At 43.0% G+C, this 20,427-nt stretch overlaps 1 protein-coding gene across 1 annotated transcript in view; it reads left to right on the forward strand.

Annotated features, from left to right (window-relative positions):
- Positions 1-13,643, forward strand: part of LOC126456171 (uncharacterized) — a 126,789-nt gene extending 113,146 nt beyond the window's left edge. The window contains exon 14 of the mRNA XM_050091928.1: positions 13,332-13,643. Coding sequence (XP_049947885.1) covers positions 13,332-13,643 — 312 coding nt within the window. The remainder of the gene's footprint in view (positions 1-13,331) is intronic.
- Positions 13,644-20,427: the final 6,784 nt, after the last annotated feature.

Below are 20,427 nucleotides of genomic sequence, written 5' to 3' on the forward strand. Positions count from 1 at the left end.
AAACAAGGACAGCAGGAGCACAACTGAAAGAAAAGTTTTTCCTGATGCAGATACTAAATCCAGATGGGAAACACCTTATAAATGTCTTAAGGACAAAGGGTACTTTTTCGCCTCAATATGATGTAAAAATCAACACCTATTTCTTTCAGGCACTGTTTATAATGTATGTGTTTTACAGATTTTTTTGTTGATATCAGGTAATGCAGCATACTTTCTAAACAAATTAGAAGTATTTTGAATATTTTTGAACGTGCTTAGGGTTATTAAAAAATTACAAAGAAATTGCAGTTTTCTTTCCAAAATGCTTTTTCAAATTGAGGTACCATTTAATCCAATGTCATACATTTGAAGGATGCCAAATTTTTACCAGATATGCATGACATGATGGATGTGGTACTAGATCTATTTAATTCCACCTATCATATATAGTACAAGGACAAAAAAATATCATATCTTACATTTTAATTTTTCTGATTTTTTTCATAATAAAAATGTTATTTTTCTACAATTTAGTTGATTCTTTAATAAAGCTTAGGCCTACTACGTAAGTATGGACTATTGTAAGTTACAAGAAAAAATTAGAGCAATACTTTATAAACTTTAGAAGATATTTGTACCTGAATTCTGAAAAATACAACTTGCAGGAAATCGCGAATGAAGGTATGAGTCCAATTAAACTGTTCCTCAGAACATTCCTGAAGCACAGTCTTCATCCTGCATCATTTCTTCATCTTCAAGCTTCCTCTTGCCATTCCTTTTAGCACTTCTTGGTTCTTTGGTAACTTGAAGAGTGAATCTTTCAGCTTCATGCATCCATTGTCTGTCACACACAAGCAATTTATCTTCCATATTAGAGCCAAATTTTATGCCTAAATTTCTCAGGACTTCCAACCTTCCTACCGCTCCATCATTGAAACATATCACTGCATCTAGTACAGCAACTTTTAATGTATTTAGTCCTACAAAAACATTCTTGGGTAATCTTTCCCGCATGCAATGGTTGAGACTTTCATTTGTATTCTGAGTGCCCTCATGAAGACATTTACAAAGCAAAACAGGGTCACTCAGGTCTCCAAAAACAGGTTTTATTTCATTCATAACAGGCTGATTGAAGAGAATGCTTATGAAGCTATATTTGACCGCTTTCTTTTGCTTTTTGGTAACCACACCAAGAATCTGCTCCTTTAGGGCAAAGTCTGTGAACAGGGTGGTCATCTGTGGGCAACTTAAGAAAGTAGGTGGCCCATACAACTTTTCTCATTGCTGTAATGTCATTCATAGGTGCAGTTCGTCTAATGGTCAGTCCATAATAGAGGGTCTATTTCAGTTTCTGTCAATCTGCCTCTTCCAGACAGAGATTTTCCATCAGATAGCAACTTTCCTTTCATTTATCTTCATAGCTTCCTCAATCTAGCACCCATCCTCTTTTGCACATGTCCACAACACTCCAGTTTTGTTACCAAGGTCTCACCATAAACATTGAACTCATTAATTTTATTGAAAGCTTTAGAGTCCCCATTGCACAGGTACTTCGTATATCTAACGTTATAAACGAGCACCGACCTCTGAAATATTTTTAGATCTCCATCATACTGCATATCTCCACTGTAACCATCACAATTCTTAGAACACTGATGTTCAATATGTCCTTCAGTGTTACAATGGCAGGTGTGGCAGTACTTGGATAAGCACTCAACATCAACAACTTTTCTCCAGAGAAGAAGCACTTACAACACCGTTCAAGGAATGATGTCCTCGACGTTGCCATGTCCCATCAAGTGCAACAGCAGTGTCTGTCATTCCACTAATATTTACAGTTTCTTCTACTGCCCATTTCATAGATGCTTTAGACACAGCCATCAAGGCACCTAAAAGTATTTTCATGTACTTGCTGAACCTACTGGGAAGAGGAGAAAGGTCCATCAAACCATTATGCACAATGTTCAAAGTCATTTACGAGTTAGATTTATTGCAGGATCTACAAAGAACAACTAATTTTGACACTAAACCCTTCCTGCTACTTTGTTGTTCAGTTATTTCCACACAGCTCACACCATCACATTGTTTACATTTTGCCACTTCCTTTATCAAAGAAGATAAAATGCCCACATCAGCAACAACAAATCCACTACAAACAGCACCATTTTTAACAAAAAAATTTGAATCACCAGGAGGTGTGTTATGTGGGAGTTTCTTCCCTGAAGAACTGATACATAGGTTACTTTCAACAGTGTGGATTGCTTTGTTTGTGAACTGGTTACTACGGAATTTCCTTTTATTGAATTTCTTGATGCGTGGCATCGTTTGTATTTATTGCACGCTAAAGGATATGTACTTCCACAAATACATGTAGCACTTGGGCAACAAATATTCAGTAACACATGAACAAACTGCTTCAGTGAAACAAAAGTAAATACTAGCAAAGTTAATCATTTACAGTCACTAGAAACCTGGACCATTGCCAACATATAAAATGTATCATAAGTATAATGTTCACAGTTCTTTTTGAAATAATACTGGTTTCTGTAACAGAAATAAAGGGGGCATGACGACATACATGACCATAACTTTAAAATTTGGTATATATAGGTCAATTTTCATTTGAAACCCTATAATGTATATATCAATGCAATCAGGAAAGACTATAGAATTTAATAAAGTCTTTAAAAAAATTACAATTTTTCCATCATTTATAAGTACCTCGTATCCTTAGGAATGTTATGCCTGAAATATAAATTACACTGGGGTGACAAAAGTAGTGGGATAGCAATATGCACATATACAGGTAATGGTAGCATTGCATAAACAAGGCATAAAAGGGCAGTACATCAGCGGATCTGTCATTTGTACTCAGGTGATTCATGTGAAAAGGCTTCCACCATGATTATGCCACATGACAGAAATTAACAGACTTTGAAGGTAGAATCATAGTTGGGGCTACATGCATGTTCAGGGTGTATACGACCCGGGACAACCGGGAGATCCGGGAAAAACCCGGGAATTTTTTCATCCGGGAGAAAACCGGGAAAAACCAGGGAATTGTTTAGAATTTCGGGAATTTTTCATTGTTTTTACCTTTCAGTTAAATTTTTGTGATTCTGACTGGTAAGAACCAATACTCTAACAAAGGATATTACTATATCCCACTACTGCAGAATAATACTGCAGCAACAAAACATGAATGAGAGAAAAAAGAAAACGAAAATAAAACTTAAGTTGCAAAGGAAATGCACCGTATACAACAACAAAACAGTGTTCATACAAGCATCTGCCAACAGCAAAGTGTGTCAAAGGCTTTAGGAAGACTATGCAATACTTTATAACGACAAACTGCCTCCGATGAACGTGACATGACGTGACAACTGTTTAAATTAGATTCGTAGAGCTGTTGCGGGCGAGCTCTTGAGCATGCGCAGTTGAGTCGCGTACGAGTTGTACCTTCTCCAGCTTCTGGTTACAGAAGTGTGGCTGGATGCCACTGCTTAATATTGCCTCGGTTCGGAAATATAGTAAATCTGGGGCTGATGCACAGAGCAGTCTGAGTTGTGGTGGGGAGGTGGGCAGCGTCCACGTGACCTGTGTTTAAGTTCAGTGATTTTGTTGTTTCCTCTTCATTTATTGCTCTCACTTAAATGATAACAAAATGGATTTTTTGTGGCCAGGATCTATCAAATGAATTAAAATACGTTCGCATAATTGCGGAAGGCTAAAATATGTTATTAGTTTCAGATTTTATTTCCACCTTCCTGACAGAACAATGAAGTTATTTTTGCTGGTTTGGTAAAGAGATTTGGCTTAAAGTTAATCTTTTCTGCTGAGAAAGTCAGTTTATTTGAAACAAAGTGTTTAATTTCACACTATTGGCTAGCTTCAACTGTTCGCTGCATTTCAAGTGCACGTATGGCTTTATGCCATAATAAAGAACCAAACATGAGATAATCAGTACTGATACTCCAAGAAAATTTACGTACGAATGTGCATTTTAAGCCGAATTATGCGTTTTAGGATGGTTCATGAAATTTCGATGCTGTTGAAGTATCATCTGATGTATTGTTTCTTTTATGCCATACGTGAGATCTTTTAATGCTTTATATGTACGAACATATGGGCTTCCTGCATCATCGTAGCTGAGCAAGCGCGGTGACACCTGTTATTTGGCGTTCTCTTCAACTGCTGAAACGAACCTAATTCTAACAGGTCACGGGAAAATATTGCGAATGGTGGTTTGAAAAGCATTACATTCAAAGCAGATTTCATTTTTACGCAAGATAAACTATGTGCGAGAATGTACGATGAATTTCTTAAATCACAAAGCGTTTGATTCTTATTTAAAAATCAACTCTTTGAGGACGACCATTTAGAAGAATTTCGAGCCCAAAAGATCAGATATTTACGTCATTTTACTGGCACATTTGTGTGATGTATCTTAAAGTGTAACACGCACAAAAAAGATCAACATTATACGTGGAAGCTTAGCTTCTTTTCCAGCTTATTAATCTTCGAGACCAATATTATATGTGAATGCTGTGTATATTAATTTAAACCATTAACTTTTCTTATTTGTGTGTTCGTGCTACTTAAGAGTGATCTTGCTATTGGCTCACTACATCATGTGTCCTATGCTGCCGTCAGCTGATGAGATCAGGTGACAGGAGCTATGACGTCTCACAAAAGTGCATCGTAATCTCGATTTCAATGTTTCGGAAAGTGACATGCGGTGTTTGGTGGAATTCAAATTTATACCTTTGTAATACGAAAATATGCAGCGCACATGTTGCTGCACATCAAAGGTCTTTCAAAACGTGTTTTCCTCCCTCTTGAGTTTCGTTTTCTAAAGTGCCGGGAAATTCCACTCTTGGATATAAAACCATAGGCCTGATGAGTTTTACAGTGCCTAGGAGGAGTATACTGACACTTAACACGGAAAAAGTGTATTTTCATCGGGGAGAAAGTGTATTTTTAACTGGGAAATCCGGGAAAAATCCGGGAATTTTTTTTCCTTGTCCACGTATACACCCTGATGTTACATTCCATTTTGGAAACTGTTAGGGAATTCAATACTTCATGCTCCACAGTGTCAAGAGTGTGCTGAGAATACCAAATTTCAAACTTTACCTGTCACCACAGAGAACACAGTGGCTGAAGTCCTTCACTTAATGACCAAGAGCAGTGGCATTTGCACAGAATTGTCATTGCTGACAGACAAGCAATGCTGTGTGGAATAACTACAGACATCAATGTGGGACATATGACGAACATATTGGTTAGGACAGTGCAGCAAAATTTGGCATTAATGGCAGCAGACAACCAATGCAAGTGCCTTTGCTAACAGCAGAAAATTGCCTGCAGAGCCTCTCCTGGACCTTAGATGACTAGAAAACCATGTCCTGGTCAGACGAGTCCCAATTTCAGTTGGTAAGAGCTTACAGTAGAGTTTGAGTGTGGTACAGACCCCACGAATCCTTGGACCCAAGTTGCCAACAAGGCACTGTGCAAGCTGGTAGTGGCTCTGTAATAGTGTAAGCCATGTTTACATGGAATGGGATGAGTCCTCTGGTCCAACAGAACTGATCAGTGACTGAAAATGGTTATGTTTGACTACTTATAGACCATTTGCAGCCATTCATGGAATTCATGTTCCCCAACATATCAGTGGGCCACAGTTGTTCGCAAACTGGTCTGCAGAACATTCTGAACAGTTTGAGCAAATGATATGGCCGCCCACATCACCTTACCATAAATCTCATTAAACATTTATGAGACATAATAGAGAGATCAGTTTGGGCACACGAGGCCTATACGAGCAATACCATCACAGCTATATGGACAACTATAGAAGCAGCATGGCTCAATATTTGTGCAGTGGAATTACGGTGACTTGTTGAGTCCATGCCACATCCAGTTGCTGCATTATACTGAACCGAAAGAGGTCCGACATGATATTAGGAGGAATCTCATGACTTTTGTCACTTCAATGTATATGCGAACAGATTTTCTACACTTTTTCATACTTTCTCTTTTGTTTCTTTACAAGCTGTAACTGTAAACTGCTATTTACACCAATGAATCAAAACATTAGGACTATATCCGCTATAAGACTGAATGCCACTTGATGGCACTGTGGGCATATGGCACAGTAAGATAAGTGTATAAGTGGACAGGGATGAGAGGGGAATCATTCTAACAATTATCTTCCTCCCCATGATGATCTTTCCTTCTCATCCCGTGCTGTAAGTCTTCCCTGATGCATGGTTCTTGTAGTAGCCACCAGAAAGATCGCGGGAGGCGCACATTGGCACGGCGCGTCACGGATGGTAGTTGACGCAAGTAGAGTCCCGTCCACCAGAGGGCACGCGAGAATTCGGACGCGACCTCTGCTGGCATGACAACAACAACAATAACTCCGGCAGCACGGGCCGTGTCCAGTCAGTTAACATCGGGCATGCCTAGGACGCAGTCCCGGTCTACGCTAAGTGAAGTGCGACGTAAACGTGAACTGTGTTACTACATAATTGGCGACAAGTAGGGTCGTTCTTTCGTGTGTTGCGTCGTTGTTCCGGTTTCGCAGCTTCTCCACGGCATGGAGGATTTGGTGCGAGTTTTGGTTGCACAGCAGACGGAACTCATGGCCACCATGAAACAATTGCTTCCGGCATTGCTCTCCACGCCGTCTGCTCTGGCGCCGTTCCCTCCTCCCTTTCCCCCGTATGACGAGATGGCGGAGGATTGGGATGCATATGAACATCGCCTTCGGCAGCATTTCCAGGCGTTTCATGTTGCCGATGCGGAGGTATGTCGTGCTCTCTTCTTGTCTTGGATATCTCCCTCGCCGTATCAAGTTTTGCGGCAGCTATCGCCGTGGCAGGAACCCTCGTCCTTGTCTTTTGACGCATTGTGTTCATTGCTGTCTTCATATTATCGCCGCCGCACGCATGTTGTGGCGGCTAGGGTAGAGTTCTATCAATGCAAGAAACAGCCCCATCAGTCTTACCGGGCGTGGGCCGCTACCCTGCACGGTCTTAGTCGCAAGTGTCATTTTGTCACGGAGCAGTCGCGAGGGTCGTACGCCCATGTTATGGTATGCGACATCATTGTTCGTTCGGCCCCTGATAGGGAGGTCCGGCAAAGGGCCCTGCAGTTAGAAAACCCTTCCCTCGAGGAAGTCCTGACCATTGCTCAATCGTATGAAGTCTCTCACGCAGCAGGTCAACAGCTGGAAGCGTGGTGCGACGTCGCGGAGGTTCAGGGCGGCGCGGCCGCGTCCACTGTGTCAGGGGTGGACGACGTGCGAGCGGTACAATCCGGCCGTTACGGCCGCTCCCGCACGGTGCGTAAACAGAATTCTGGCCGCCGGCCCCTGTTGCCGTCCTGTGCGTCGTGCTATATACATCATGATTGGTCAGAGTGCCCCCAGCGTTGGGCCGTTTGTCGCAAATGTAATAGAAAAGGTCACATTGCTAAAGTTTGCTGCTCACCCTCAAAAGAATCGAAGGAAGCAGGTACAGAGGACATGGATGTTGACATTCAGGAAGTTTCATCGGGCCAGGCTCCCGACGCATCGGCACGCAAACTCTTTATCGAGGTGTCGGTTCGGTCGTGCCGGTTACAACTGCAAGTCGATACGGGCGCGGCAGTTTCGTAGTTGAATGCACAAACTTATTCCGACCTTGAATCGCCCCCGTTGGCGCCAGTTTACCGGCGTCTACGTGGTTATGGTAAACAGTTCATTCCCCTACTGGGTCAATTCACTACCGACGTGACTTACAAATCAGTCACTCGGCCTATTACTTTTATTGTTGTCAGTGATGCGAGCTCAGCTAACCTTTTTGGCCTGGATGCTTTTCAAGCTTTTGGTTTTTCTATCGCTTACACCATACAGTTGGTCTCCAAAGACGTTCCCTATCAATCATTGGAATCTTTGATCTCCGACTTTCCAGATATTTTTGAGGAGGGCCTGGGGCGTGTTTCAGATTTTGAAGCTCACTTAACGTTGAAGGCGTCGGCTCGCCCGCGTTTTCTCCGCATGAGGCAGATCCCCTTGGCTCTCCGCCCTCAGGTAAAGGAAGAGCTAGACCGGCTGACAGCCCTAGGGGTCGTTCTTCCCATTTCTTCCAGAGAGTGGGCTTCGCCCCTCGTTATTGTAAGGAGGCCCTCGGGAACATTACGTCTTTGTGGCGATTTCAAGGCCACCATTAATTCCCAATTGGTGGTGGACACCTATCCTTTGCCTCGTGCTGATGAATTGTTCTCCTCCGTGGCGGGAGGCCAATATTTTTCGAAAATCGATCTGTCAGAGGCTTACCATCAGATACCACTTGATGAGGACTCCAAACGGTTGGCGGTCGTCAACACCCCGTTTGGGCTTTACCAATACCAGCGGTTGGCCTTTGGAATATCCAGTGCCCTGGCGATATTCCAGCGTTATCTTGAGCATGTCACATCGACAATTCCTCATTGTATTAATTACCTGGATGACATAATTGTCACAGGCCGCAGCATGAAGGAACACCTGCACAACCTTCGCACCCTCTTTCTCAAATTCAGGTCTGTGGGCTTGTGTTGCAACCTGCATAAGTCATCCTTCTTTCAACCATCCATTGAGTATGTGGGCTACACCATCTCTCGGCACGGTATCCAGCCACTAGGAAGTTTGGTCCAAGGTATTGTCAACCTTCCTCGGCCCGCTTCGCTGAAAGAGTTACAAGCTTTTTTAGGCAAGATAGCCTATCATCACCGGTTCATTCCCAGGGCTTCCACTATAGCCCACCCCCCGTACTGCCTTCTGCACAAGGGTGTTCCTTTTGATTGGTCGCCTGCATGCGAGCGAGTGTTCACCTCATTGAAGGGCCTCCTCACGTCAGCCCCTTGTTTGGCTACTTTTGATCTCCATAAGCCGTTGGTCCTGGTTACTGATGCTTCGCAGTATGGGGTGGGGGCGGTCCTGGCCCATCGCAACACAGATGGTTCCAAGCAACCACTGGCGTTTGCGTCTAAAACGTTTAGTCCCGCGCAGGCCCATTACTCCCAGGTGGAAAAAGAGGCTTTGGCCATTGTCTATGCTGTTACCAAGTTTCACCCTTTCTTGTATGGCATGAAGTTTCAGTTAATCACTGACCATAAGCCGTTAATATCGTTATTTGGCCCCGCCTCTCAGATTCCGGATAGGGCGGCCCACAGACTACAGCGCTGGGCCTTGTTCCTCTCTAAGTACCATTATGACATTCATTTTCGCCCTACAGGACAGCATGCCAACGCCGACGCTCTTTCCCGTCTTCCAGTGGGCCCGGATCCTACGTTTGATCGAGAGGAGATTATGTGTTTTCATTTGGATGTGGCGTCCCACCAAGCGGTTGATGGGTTCCTGATCACTAGTTCTCGAGTCGCCAGGGAAACGGCAGCTGACCCGGTTCTCCGGCAAGTAGTTCGCCTCATTCAGCAGAGGTGGTCATCCCGCCCTCCGGGCCGGGCCTTGGACCCTCTTCGTAATTATTTTCTTCTACGGGACCGCCTCTCAGTCTTGGAAGGCGTTCTCCTTCTGGCTACCGATGATACAGCTCCTCGCGTGGTTGTTCCAGCAAGTTTACGACGGGGAGGTCCTCACGTTATTACATGCGGGGCACTAGGGTGTTTCCCGTACTAAAACCTTGGCTCGCAGACATGTGTACTGGCCCGGTATTGACAGAGAAATTGAGCAATTGGTGGCCGCCTGTTCCCAGTGTGCGAGCCAACAAGCATCTCCCAGGGCAGCGTTCTCTTCATGGCCGCCGGCAACCCAAGCATGGGAACGTGTTCACATCGCTTTTGCGGGCCCGTTTCTCAACGGTTTTTGGCTCATTGTCATTGATGCTTATTCCCAATTCCCATATGTGGTTCGCTGCTCCTCAACCACTTCAGAAGTTGCAATCCAGGCACTAGCAAAAATCTTTTCTGTGGAAGGTCTGCCAATCACCCTGGTCTCGGACAATGGACCACAGTTTATTTCGCAGACCTTCCACGATTTTTGTAGGCGCTTCGGTATTCGGCACGTTTGCTCTCCCCCCTTCCATCCACAATCGAATGGGGAAGCCGAGTGCATGGTGCGCACATTTAAGATGCAGATAAAAGAGTATGTGCACGAATTTCCTGCGGAGGAAGCATTGACGTTTTTCTTGACGGCATACCGGACCACACCAATGGGAGAACGCAGCTCCGCAGAGCTCCTCCATGGGCGTCAACCTAGGACTCTGCTGCACCTCCTCCAGCCTGGTCCTTTCCACTGGGTATGTCGGTCTGGGCTCGTGGGTTTGGTCGCAATCCACGTTGGATACCAGCGGTGGTCCTGCGCCGAAATGGCCGCCGGCTCTATACCTTGCCGGCAGGGGACCGGGTGGTACGTCGTCACCAAAATCAGCTACGTCCACGTTTGGGCACCCACCCTCCACCCTCTCGGACACCGGCTTCCCCATTGCCGGTACCTGTGTTGGTTTCACAGGGGACGTTGCCTCCTCTCCCTGCTGTGCCTCTGCCACACTGCGATGGTTCTCAGCCTTGGCAGCCTCCAGTAGCTCCAGCACCGGCATCGCCATCGTTCGAGATGCCCCAGTGAGAGCCAGCCCCCCTAGCAGGCCCGGTTTCTCAGGAGGTTGGTTCACCTGTGGTCGTCCCTTCCCCTTCGTCCCCGCCACTGGATCTTGCCCCTCCCGGGGTGGAAAAGGATCCGGAGTTCGACAGCTTGTCGCCCATTCTGTCCCGGGCTCTGGTTGTGGGATGACGGGGGCCTCTTCGTGTGGGTCATTTCCAGCCGTATTCGAAGGTTCCGGCTCCAGGGTTGGCAGATCCCCTCAACTCCGGCCATCCAATGGATGTGGAGGTCATCGCTCCTGCCTGACGCTCCACCTTCAGACGCAGTGGATCACAGTGGCTTCACCCCCCAAAGGAGGAAGAGTGTAGTAGCCACCAGAAAGATCGCGGGAGGCGCACATTGGCATGGCGCGTCACGGACGGTAGTTGCCGCAAGTAGAGTCCCGTCCACCAGAGGGCACGCGAGAATTCGGACGCGACCTCTGCTGGCATAACAACAACAACAACTCCGGCAGCACGGGCCGTGCCCAGTCAGTTAACATCGGGCATGCCTAGGACACAGTCCCGGTCTACGCTAAGTGAAGTGCGACGTAAACGTGAACAGTGTTACTACAGTTCTGGGTGACTTTACCAAAATATATCCCTTTTTGTAGACCTCTCCAGTCCATTTACATCACCCCTCTTCCTTCCCCTTCAAACCTTCTGCTTGTAGAAAGAGCCACTGGCTCCAAAAGCTTGCCTAATTATAACCTTCTTTCATGTATGTGTTCTGCTGCCGCTTGGTGTGTAGCTTTCTGTCTATCCAATTAAATTACTTTAACTCTGATGTGGGCCACAAAATGGGAAGAGACTTTGGGAAATGGCAGATTGTTATGACCTGGTACCTGGGAACGAGCATCTCAGAAACAGTGAAGCTGGTTGGCTGTTCACGTGCTACTGTTGTGCAAGTCTCACAGTAGGGCTTCTGTGAAGTGTGGAAAGGAGGAGATGAGATGCTGGCAGAAGTAAAGCTGGGAGGACAGGTTGTGAGTCGTGCTTGGGTAGCTCTGATCATAGAGCACTTGCCCATGAAAGGCGAAGATCACAAGTTTGAATCTTGGTCTGACACACAATTTTAATGTACCAGGAAGCTATGTGAGAAGGTTGTCTGCTGTGGAGCCCTTTTTCAACAATATGCACTGACTGGTGTGCTCTGAAACACTTGTACCTGTAGCAGCATCATATTCTATTTCATATATGCTACAGATCTGCACCTATCGAGCTTTGCACAGTGGGAAAGCCTCTGATCTCCAAGTACTGTGATGAAGCATGGGTGTCAAACAGCTTATGTCTACTCACATTTTATCTGTGCTCCAGTCACTTAGCACTTGTGGAAGAAAGGATATTGCAAATACATGGCTTAGCCACAGTCTGGGAGATGTTTCCAGAATGAAATTTTCATTCTGCAGTGGCGTGTATGCTGATGTGAAACTTCCTGGCAGATTAAAACTGTGCGAGACCGAGACTTGAATTGGGGACCTTTGCTATTTGTGGGTAGGTGCTCTACGACTAAGTTACTCAAGCATAAATCGCAGCCTGTCCTCATAGCTTTACTTTTGCTACTTCCTCATCTCCACCTTCCAAACATCACAGAAGCTCTCCTGCAAAACTTACCAGACTGATCCTCCTGGAAGAAAGGATATTGCGGAGATATGGCTTTGCCACAATCTTGGGGATGTTTACAGGATTAAATTTTCACTCTACAGTGGAGTGTAGCAATTTCCTTTCTTCCATAAATGCTAGTCCTTTCACAGGAGACCTTCTGTGAAGTTTTGGAGGTAGAAAATGAGGTGCATGTGGAAGCAAAGCTACGCAGACAGGTCGTGAAGCAAGCTCAGTCAGTAGAGCACTTGCCCAAGAAAGGCAAGGGCCCCAAGTTCGAGTCTTGATCCAGCACACTGTTTTAATCTGCCAGGAAGTTTCATATCAGTGCGCTCATCACTGCAGAATGAAAATTTCATTCTGGACCTCTTCATGTTCTTATGTTGACCCAGTGAAATCATCAGTCAGAATTGCAGTGGGCTTGGGATCATCAAGATTAGACCGTGGATCAATAGAAATGTGTCTCTTGGTCAGATGAATCATGTTTCTTGTTATGTCAGATCAGTGGTTGTGTCCAGATATATCCTCATCAAGACAAACAGCTGCTCGAAGCTTACACTACACCAAGGGTTCAGGGTGGTGCAGATAGTATTATGTTACAGGTGGGCATTCGCCTGTGCTTCCACTGGACTTGTGGTAGTAATCAAAGGCACCATGTCAGCCGTGGGGCTACATGAAGATCACCTGCATCCCTTCATGCTTGATGTTATCCCTTACAGCAACGGCATCTTCCAGTGGGACAACTGTCCATATTGCAAGACTAAAATGATGCTACAGATGTTTGAGGGGCATGACAGCGAACTCACAGTGACATCTTGATCAACAAATTCACCTGATCTTAACCCAGTGGAATACATCTCAGATGCTAACATGCACCAGCTCTGCACTCACAAACTACCAGCTTATAATTTATGGGAATTGATTGACCAATTTGTAGACTTCTGGTGCCACATACCCCAGGAAACCTGGCAAGGTCTTGTCAAATCCATGCTACAGCATAACAGCTGAAATTGAGTTCCAAAGGTGGGCCAACACACTACTTAGCAGGTGGTCACAACTCGTGTAGTTTTCTCACTTTAATGCAGTTTTGTTGCCAACATTAAAACTGTGATTCTGTTTGTGTTTGACAGGCAGAAGCACTGAACCAGCTCCAGGCATCACCAGCAGCAGTAAGACCTCTTTACCGCAAGAATTCTCTTGGGGCTCCAGTAACATCAAAGCTTTTGGCCAGGAAAAACCCACCCAGTGCAACGGTTGCTGCCCTTCTAGTTGATGGATTATGCACAAGAAGGTACTCAATCCCAGAAGAAGATGAAGTTGATGATCTGTCTTCACGTACTATTGCAGTTCCACACTCAAGAACAGTACGGGATGAAAATAACTCAATTCTGAAGGAAGTGCTTGTGAAGAAAGCTTTGAAGGCTACAGAGAACAACATTTAATTGAACAGCTAGCACCTCAAGCTATTATGCAGCATTTTGACCAGAAATACTGCTTAGAAAATATGTATAAATTTATTAATTTGAGATTATTGTTAGTGGACAGTGATATACAAAATGGTCTTATCAAAAAGGTGCTTTTGTAGGAATTTTAACATCAGCAGTCCACTATAAATAGTTACTCACAGAGTAGCATAAGAAAATATTTAAATGTGGAGACTTTGTTATAACACATTCCACTTATAGACAGCAAAGAAGAAGTGTTCCCATCTGAACTTTTTGGCAACCCAAAATGTTGATGAACACTCTGCAAAGCTTGGAAATCTATAATCTCTCCCAGGTCAATGCTTTATAATACGCAGTGCAGACTGAACACTTTTTCAAAGCAGTCCCTGACAAGCACACAACCTCTCACTCTTATTGGTCTGATGTAAGTGAGTTTAATGAACTTTGTACATTCCACTTATGCATAAAGGAAGCTAAATCAGTAGGAGAAGACTTCTTGGTCATTACTTATGTGGAAGATTTCATACCAAATTAGGTTACAAAACCGTATTCAAATTACAAAAACTGGCAAGAAATGCAAAGATGTTACACTCACTATAAGCTCCACTTAAAAATTGACAGCAGTTCCATAAAGCTTACGCAGGATATAAGGGGCTGGGAAACGGGGTATGCAGTGGAAAATGACAGACGGCATTAAAATAATTGGTAAGGAAAGGGAGGATGCTATGTTCCAACTAAGTGAGCACTTGAAACTCAGGGATACTAACCAAAAGCTGACAGAGGACATAGGCAATAATGAGATAGAATATTCAGTGTTAAGAGATAGAAAATGATTACACACACACACACACACACACACACACACACACACACACACACAAAAAGCAAGCAAACACAATCCACTGCCTCTGGCCACTGAGGCCGGACTGTGAGCAAGTGCGCTTGGCGGGAAAAGGTTTTTTGGGGATGGTGAAGTGCTGCTTGTGGGAGCATGCAGGGTCATAGTGGGGACAGGGTAGGGAAGCTAGGTGCAATCAGGATGTAGTCGAGGGAAAAGGCCAGTGGAAAAGATTTGACCAAGCCATCCACCTGATTTCCTTTTGACCAACACATCTAGGAAAAGTAACTCCCGTCCTTCTCCACTTCCACTGTAAATGTTAGGATGTAGACCATTCAAATGATCAACAAACTGCTGTAGTGCCTTGCTGCCCATTGACTTATCCAAAGAGGCAGAGTGGGTGGAATGAGGCACTGTTCAATGCTCGTTTTTCAAAATCCTCTACAAGAAAGTTAGCTATGGCTGGTGACTGTGGCGAACCCATGGCTGTTCTGTCAGTCATTTCATAATAATTTCCACCATACAAAAGTAAGTGGTTATCAAAGTGTGCTGAAATAATTCCAGAATTTTGGGGGAGAAATGACTGACCAGCAATTTTAATGTGTCTTCCACTGGTACCTCAGTATAAAGGGAGACCATGTAAAAGTTGACCATGACTTCACTCGGGCACATCCTCATCTGCTTTATAATATCAAAATACCAACAAACATTTTTGAGTTCTTAATATGATGTCTTTCAGTGACTGACTATAGTTGCCAATAATGTAGTTAAGAACCCTTTTTTTCTATTGGAAATTATTATGGAATGACTGATCAAACAGCCATGAGTTCACTACTGTCACACATCATAGCTGAGTTTTTCATGGAGGATTTTGAAGAACGAGCACTAAACAGTGCTCCCTTCTGTTCATCCTGCTTCTCCAGGTATGTGTTGATGATACATTTTTAATCTGGCCGCATGGCAGTGAGATGTTTGTTATCTGAATGCTATACACCCTCACATTTTTGTAGTGGGGATGTAGAAAGATCGGGAGTTCCTTTCCTAGATGTGTTGCTCAAACGGGAAATGAGATGGATGACTTGGCCAATGCATACAGATCTGTATCTCAATGGGCATAGCTTCCACAATAGAGCTCAAAGACAGTGATGCCGAACACCTCAGTACACAGTGCCAGGGTTATTTGAGAGAACCGTGAACCATCTGTTCAAAAGGAACAGGTGTTCTGTTCGTGATATTAGATCAATGTTGTTGAGGAAACGAAGACACTACACCATTTAAAGGGCCAGGAATTTACAGTATTTCTTGCGAGTGTGGCAAAAGTTATATGGGCCAGTCTGTATGGACTTTTGCTGATCATGTGTCGAGAATCAGTATCACCTTAATTACAGGTATTTGGTAAAATCAGTGGCAGCTGAGCACAGCATGTTAAACAAACAACAGATTTTGTTTGAAAAAATGAGAATTGTTGCTCATGCATCAAACTACTGGGACTCTGTGACCAGGACAGCAGTTGAAATTAGACTATGTGAAAACAACTTCAACAGAGATACCATTTATGCACTTAGCAATGCTTGGAAGCATCGGCTTTATAAAGAAAGAGAACACAGAAGAAGAACTATTATAGTTTACCACCTGATGTGAGGAATGGCCCGGCAAGCAATGCTGGACAGTGTGCGCAAACAAAACCTTTGGATATAGAGGGTGCCACCTCAGTATGCACCATTTCCATGTTGTCACAATGACTTAATGCAGCCAATCTGGGCATAGAAGTGGGAGCCTTGCAAGTTTCACAAAAGTCAGATTTAGCTCCTGGCAGTATTGATAGAGGCAATCATCAAAAGCTTGGGATTTTAACTGGATTTGACATGACAAGTAAACCAAGAAGTTTTTGGTACAGTTATTTGTCACTATTATTATTATATTTACTTCCATTATGATGTAAATAAGAGTTATTTTGTATAATCTTATTGTAGATAAGTTTTTTAAATATAGCATTTTTAACTATGGCCCTTTAATGTAATTTTTTCGACTGTTGCTTACAGTACTGTGTTAATGAACTTCATGTTTTTATGCAAAACTGCCTTTTTCAACATGGTTAGAATAAATGCTTGCCTTTTTTAAACATGAAATAAAATTTATAATGAACTGACAATGAATAACCTTAAAAAGTGCAAGTTGTCTTTCACACGACTGATGTTTTCCAAATTCTTACTCATTAGGATGGAGGAGCTACTTCTATCTGAAATACTTCATTATCTTTGAGCTCAGAGCATGTCAAGATTCTACAACAGATAAATGACAAAGATTTTGCTCATTAGTATTGTGGATCAGTATTGCTATCCTTTTTGTGAATGGGTGTGACCTGAGCTTTCTTCCAACTACTAGACACAGTTTTTTGTTTAAGTGATATATGGTGCTTATGTAGAGAACCTGATGGGGTTCCTCTGAACTCTGGGAGCCTTGTTCATTCTCAGTGATTTTAGCTGTTATACAGTTCGAGCTGGAATGCTGGAGTTGGTGGTCATGTGTGCATGTTTGTGTATGTGAATGGTGTGTGTGTGTGTGTGTGTGTGTGTGTGTGTGTGTGTGTGTGTCTTTTACTGAAGAATGCTGTGGCCCAAAGCTTTATGTAAGTGTCTTTTAATTGTGCCTGTCTGCAGCTTGCACAGAATGCTGTGGCCCAAAGCTTTATGTAAGTGTCTTTTAATTGTGCCTGTCTGCAGCTTGACGTATCTTCTTTATGGTAAGTAGCAATCTGTCTTTTCCTACATTGTTGATATTCCTACTTGGAGTTTCTATTGTTTGAATGTGGAATTCAGAATTTCTATGTTTGCCTCCTACATCTGTTTTCAGCAGTCTCTGTTTCTTAAATAGTGGCAAACTTCAGCTCCCACTTGCGCTTGGTACATTTCGCCATGTCAGATCTGCCACTCACCTTTTTATTATTTTTAGTTATTTATGAATTGTTCTGGTGGTCCAGCTACTCTTTCCCACTACTGTGTATGAACCCTCTCTTTTTCTGGACTTCGATCCTTTCAAGATGATGCTGAAATATGAGATTATGAAGACTAGTTAGAGTTACAAAATAAATTTCGAACTCTTAAGTTTCACTTCTCTATATCTTAAATGCTTCCTGTCTCATGGTAACAGATCCCCTTAATTACAACTCAAAATAGTCTAAACCTTCAACACAGTATTATACTTGTGACCTGTAGGCCGTACATCACAGTTCCATCTTTTTACATCAAAAAGTGGTTCATTTGTTTCAGATCCCCATTGACATTGTTCGTGGCCCTTTTGCTCCAAGTCATCCATGACACTGCCAACTCGGAGTGCCGAAGCATATCTGTATCTTCGTGCAGTAAGTCAGAGGCGCTCATCCCCTGACAACTCGCTGCTGCTCTCATTGTTACTGCTCATGCACCCTCTGTACTAACACAGACCAGGCTGCACAGTATCTGCTTTTCTTTTTTTCTGCAATACTTTACATATATCAGCCACCAACATCATCTTTAGCTGGTACCAACATTAACAGTGGAGCAGAGTATTTGATAAAACACCCTGTTACACTACATTGTATATACAGGGTGAATCAGGAGGAAAGGTACATGCTTTGAGGGGTGATAGTATCAGTGGTTTTGAACAAAAAACTTCATATGGACGTCTGCCCTATTTCAAATGTTTCTCTTGAATAACTTGAAAACTGCACCCTCCAGCAAAAATGTGTCGCAGTACAAAATTAAACTGTATTAAATTTCCTACAAGAAAGGTCCTATTCATTTTTTTCTCTAGAACTCATGGTTTGTGCGAAGGGAGCATGAGAATGTTGAAAAACTCACTTGATATGCATGCGCTGTAGCTTACGTAGTTTTTGCAGGTCAGTTTGAGATTTACAATGTACGACAGTAGTGTAGATCAAGTTGAGATGAACAGTTTGATACGGGACACTTGTGGTCTATCAAGTCGGGAAACTACCTCAAACTCTACAAAAACTACGTAAGCTACAGCACATGCAAGCCGAGCAAGTTTTTCAACATTCTCATACTCTCTTCACATAAACCATTAGTTCTAGAGAAAAAAATGAATAGGACCATTCTTGTAGGAAATTTAATATAGTTTAATTTTGTACTGTGACACATTTTTGCTGGAGGGTGCAGTTTTCAAGTTATTCAAGAGAATACCACCCAAGTAGGAAAATCAATAACTGATGTCAAATTGAAAGAACCAAGTAATACTTCAAGGTCAAGCTTTCTATCGGATTCTTTCAGAAACTCTATGTTGAAATCTCCACAAACAATAATTTGCTTTCCTTTGTCTGACAGGTAGCACAACAAAGAATCCAAGTTTTTCAAAAATAGTTGAAAATTTCCCAATGGGAACCTATACACGGCTACAATTATAAAAGCGCCATTATTTAGTTTAAGCTCACGTGCACATGCTTCTATATGTTGCTCTCCGCAAAAATTTTTATTTTCCAAATTTTTCATACTATGACTGATTTTAACATATATGGCAACTCCTCCTCTCTCCATAGTATCTCTACTTACACGTGCTGAAAGCTTATATCCACCTACATTTACCATTTCTGTACGTGTGACTATATGATGTGCAGACAGGCATAGTACATCTATTCCATCCTCAGTTTTTAAATCTTCTAAACAAACAAGAAGCTCATCTACTTCGTTTTTTAATCCACTGATATTCTGATGCAATATATTAACATTATTTTTCACTGTGCTTTTATGTGAATCTTGTGACATACTAACATTATTTTCACTGTACTGTTATGAGAATCTTGTGATATTTTCACATATCTAGTACCTGCCTGTCTGAACTATTCATTAACCTTAATTTCAATCAATGTAGGATGACTGGACACTGATCTTAGCCTAAAAAAGTACTCCCATGAGCTTCAGTGCGCCCCCCCCCCCCCCTCCCCCATTAAAGATTTTGTTATCATCTGAGTTTACGTTTCCCTTTCCTATTGAGACACAGGCCATGTCTTGTGAAGCCCCACTTACCAATCTACCAACACCATCATCAGGAACCAAACCTATGCCTGACAAAGTAGCCGCCCGAAGCAGCTGATCTAGCTCTATATTGACCCTCCTGACAGAGCTGTTCAATTGGGTCCAGTCATATGTTATGTGATTTATTCATCTCATTATGTACAATTTTCAAATCATTTGATTGAATGACAGGAAAGCAGGAACCAAGCCAACATTTGTACGGTTTGTTGCAGATGCTATTTTTACCAGGTCACACTCAATATTGTAGCCCTGATCCCTATCAATACTGTTTCCCACTCCACCCATGATATGTTTGGTGGAAATACACATCTTAGTCTAGTCAGTCACAAAAACAGGGGGAAGTGGACAGGAATGGAAACTATTTCCTAAGTGAAGGCAAATATAATGTGCTCCCATGTAAGCAAAAAAACCAGAGATAGTTTTGTGAGCAAATTATCTGGCTCTTGTACCTGAGCATGTTTTTATCCCTGGAGAGAGAGAGAGAGAGAGAGAGAGAGAGAGAGAGAGAGAGAGAGAGAGTGAGAGAGAGAGCATTAATGAAGTGTTTAACAGATGAGGAATAGAAGTAATATAATTCTCTCTTAAAAGAGAGTGCTGGTGAATAAATGACCTGAAAATTCAATAAAAAGGCTACAGTTATTAATATATTACACCTCTTAATGTCAAGAGATGACTATTTCAGCAGTTGATCATTAGGATTTTATCTGTAGGAGCAATTAATTTCTTTGAATTTTAATTAATACTTCAGGGTCTCTTACAACTACAAATATTCTGGATTGGATGGAGAGTTGTCTAACCTAAAAAATACTTGTGTCCACACCACACATGGGTAACAACAGCCTCTGATGTGCAGTGCACCCTAACCCATTTACAGGGACACTACAATTCACAACACACTGGCTGAAGTCCAGGA

Source organism: Schistocerca serialis, chromosome 1 (assembly GCF_023864345.2).
Source record: "Schistocerca serialis cubense isolate TAMUIC-IGC-003099 chromosome 1, iqSchSeri2.2, whole genome shotgun sequence".
In the NCBI taxonomy this organism is placed as follows: Eukaryota; Metazoa; Arthropoda; class Insecta; order Orthoptera; family Acrididae; genus Schistocerca; species Schistocerca serialis.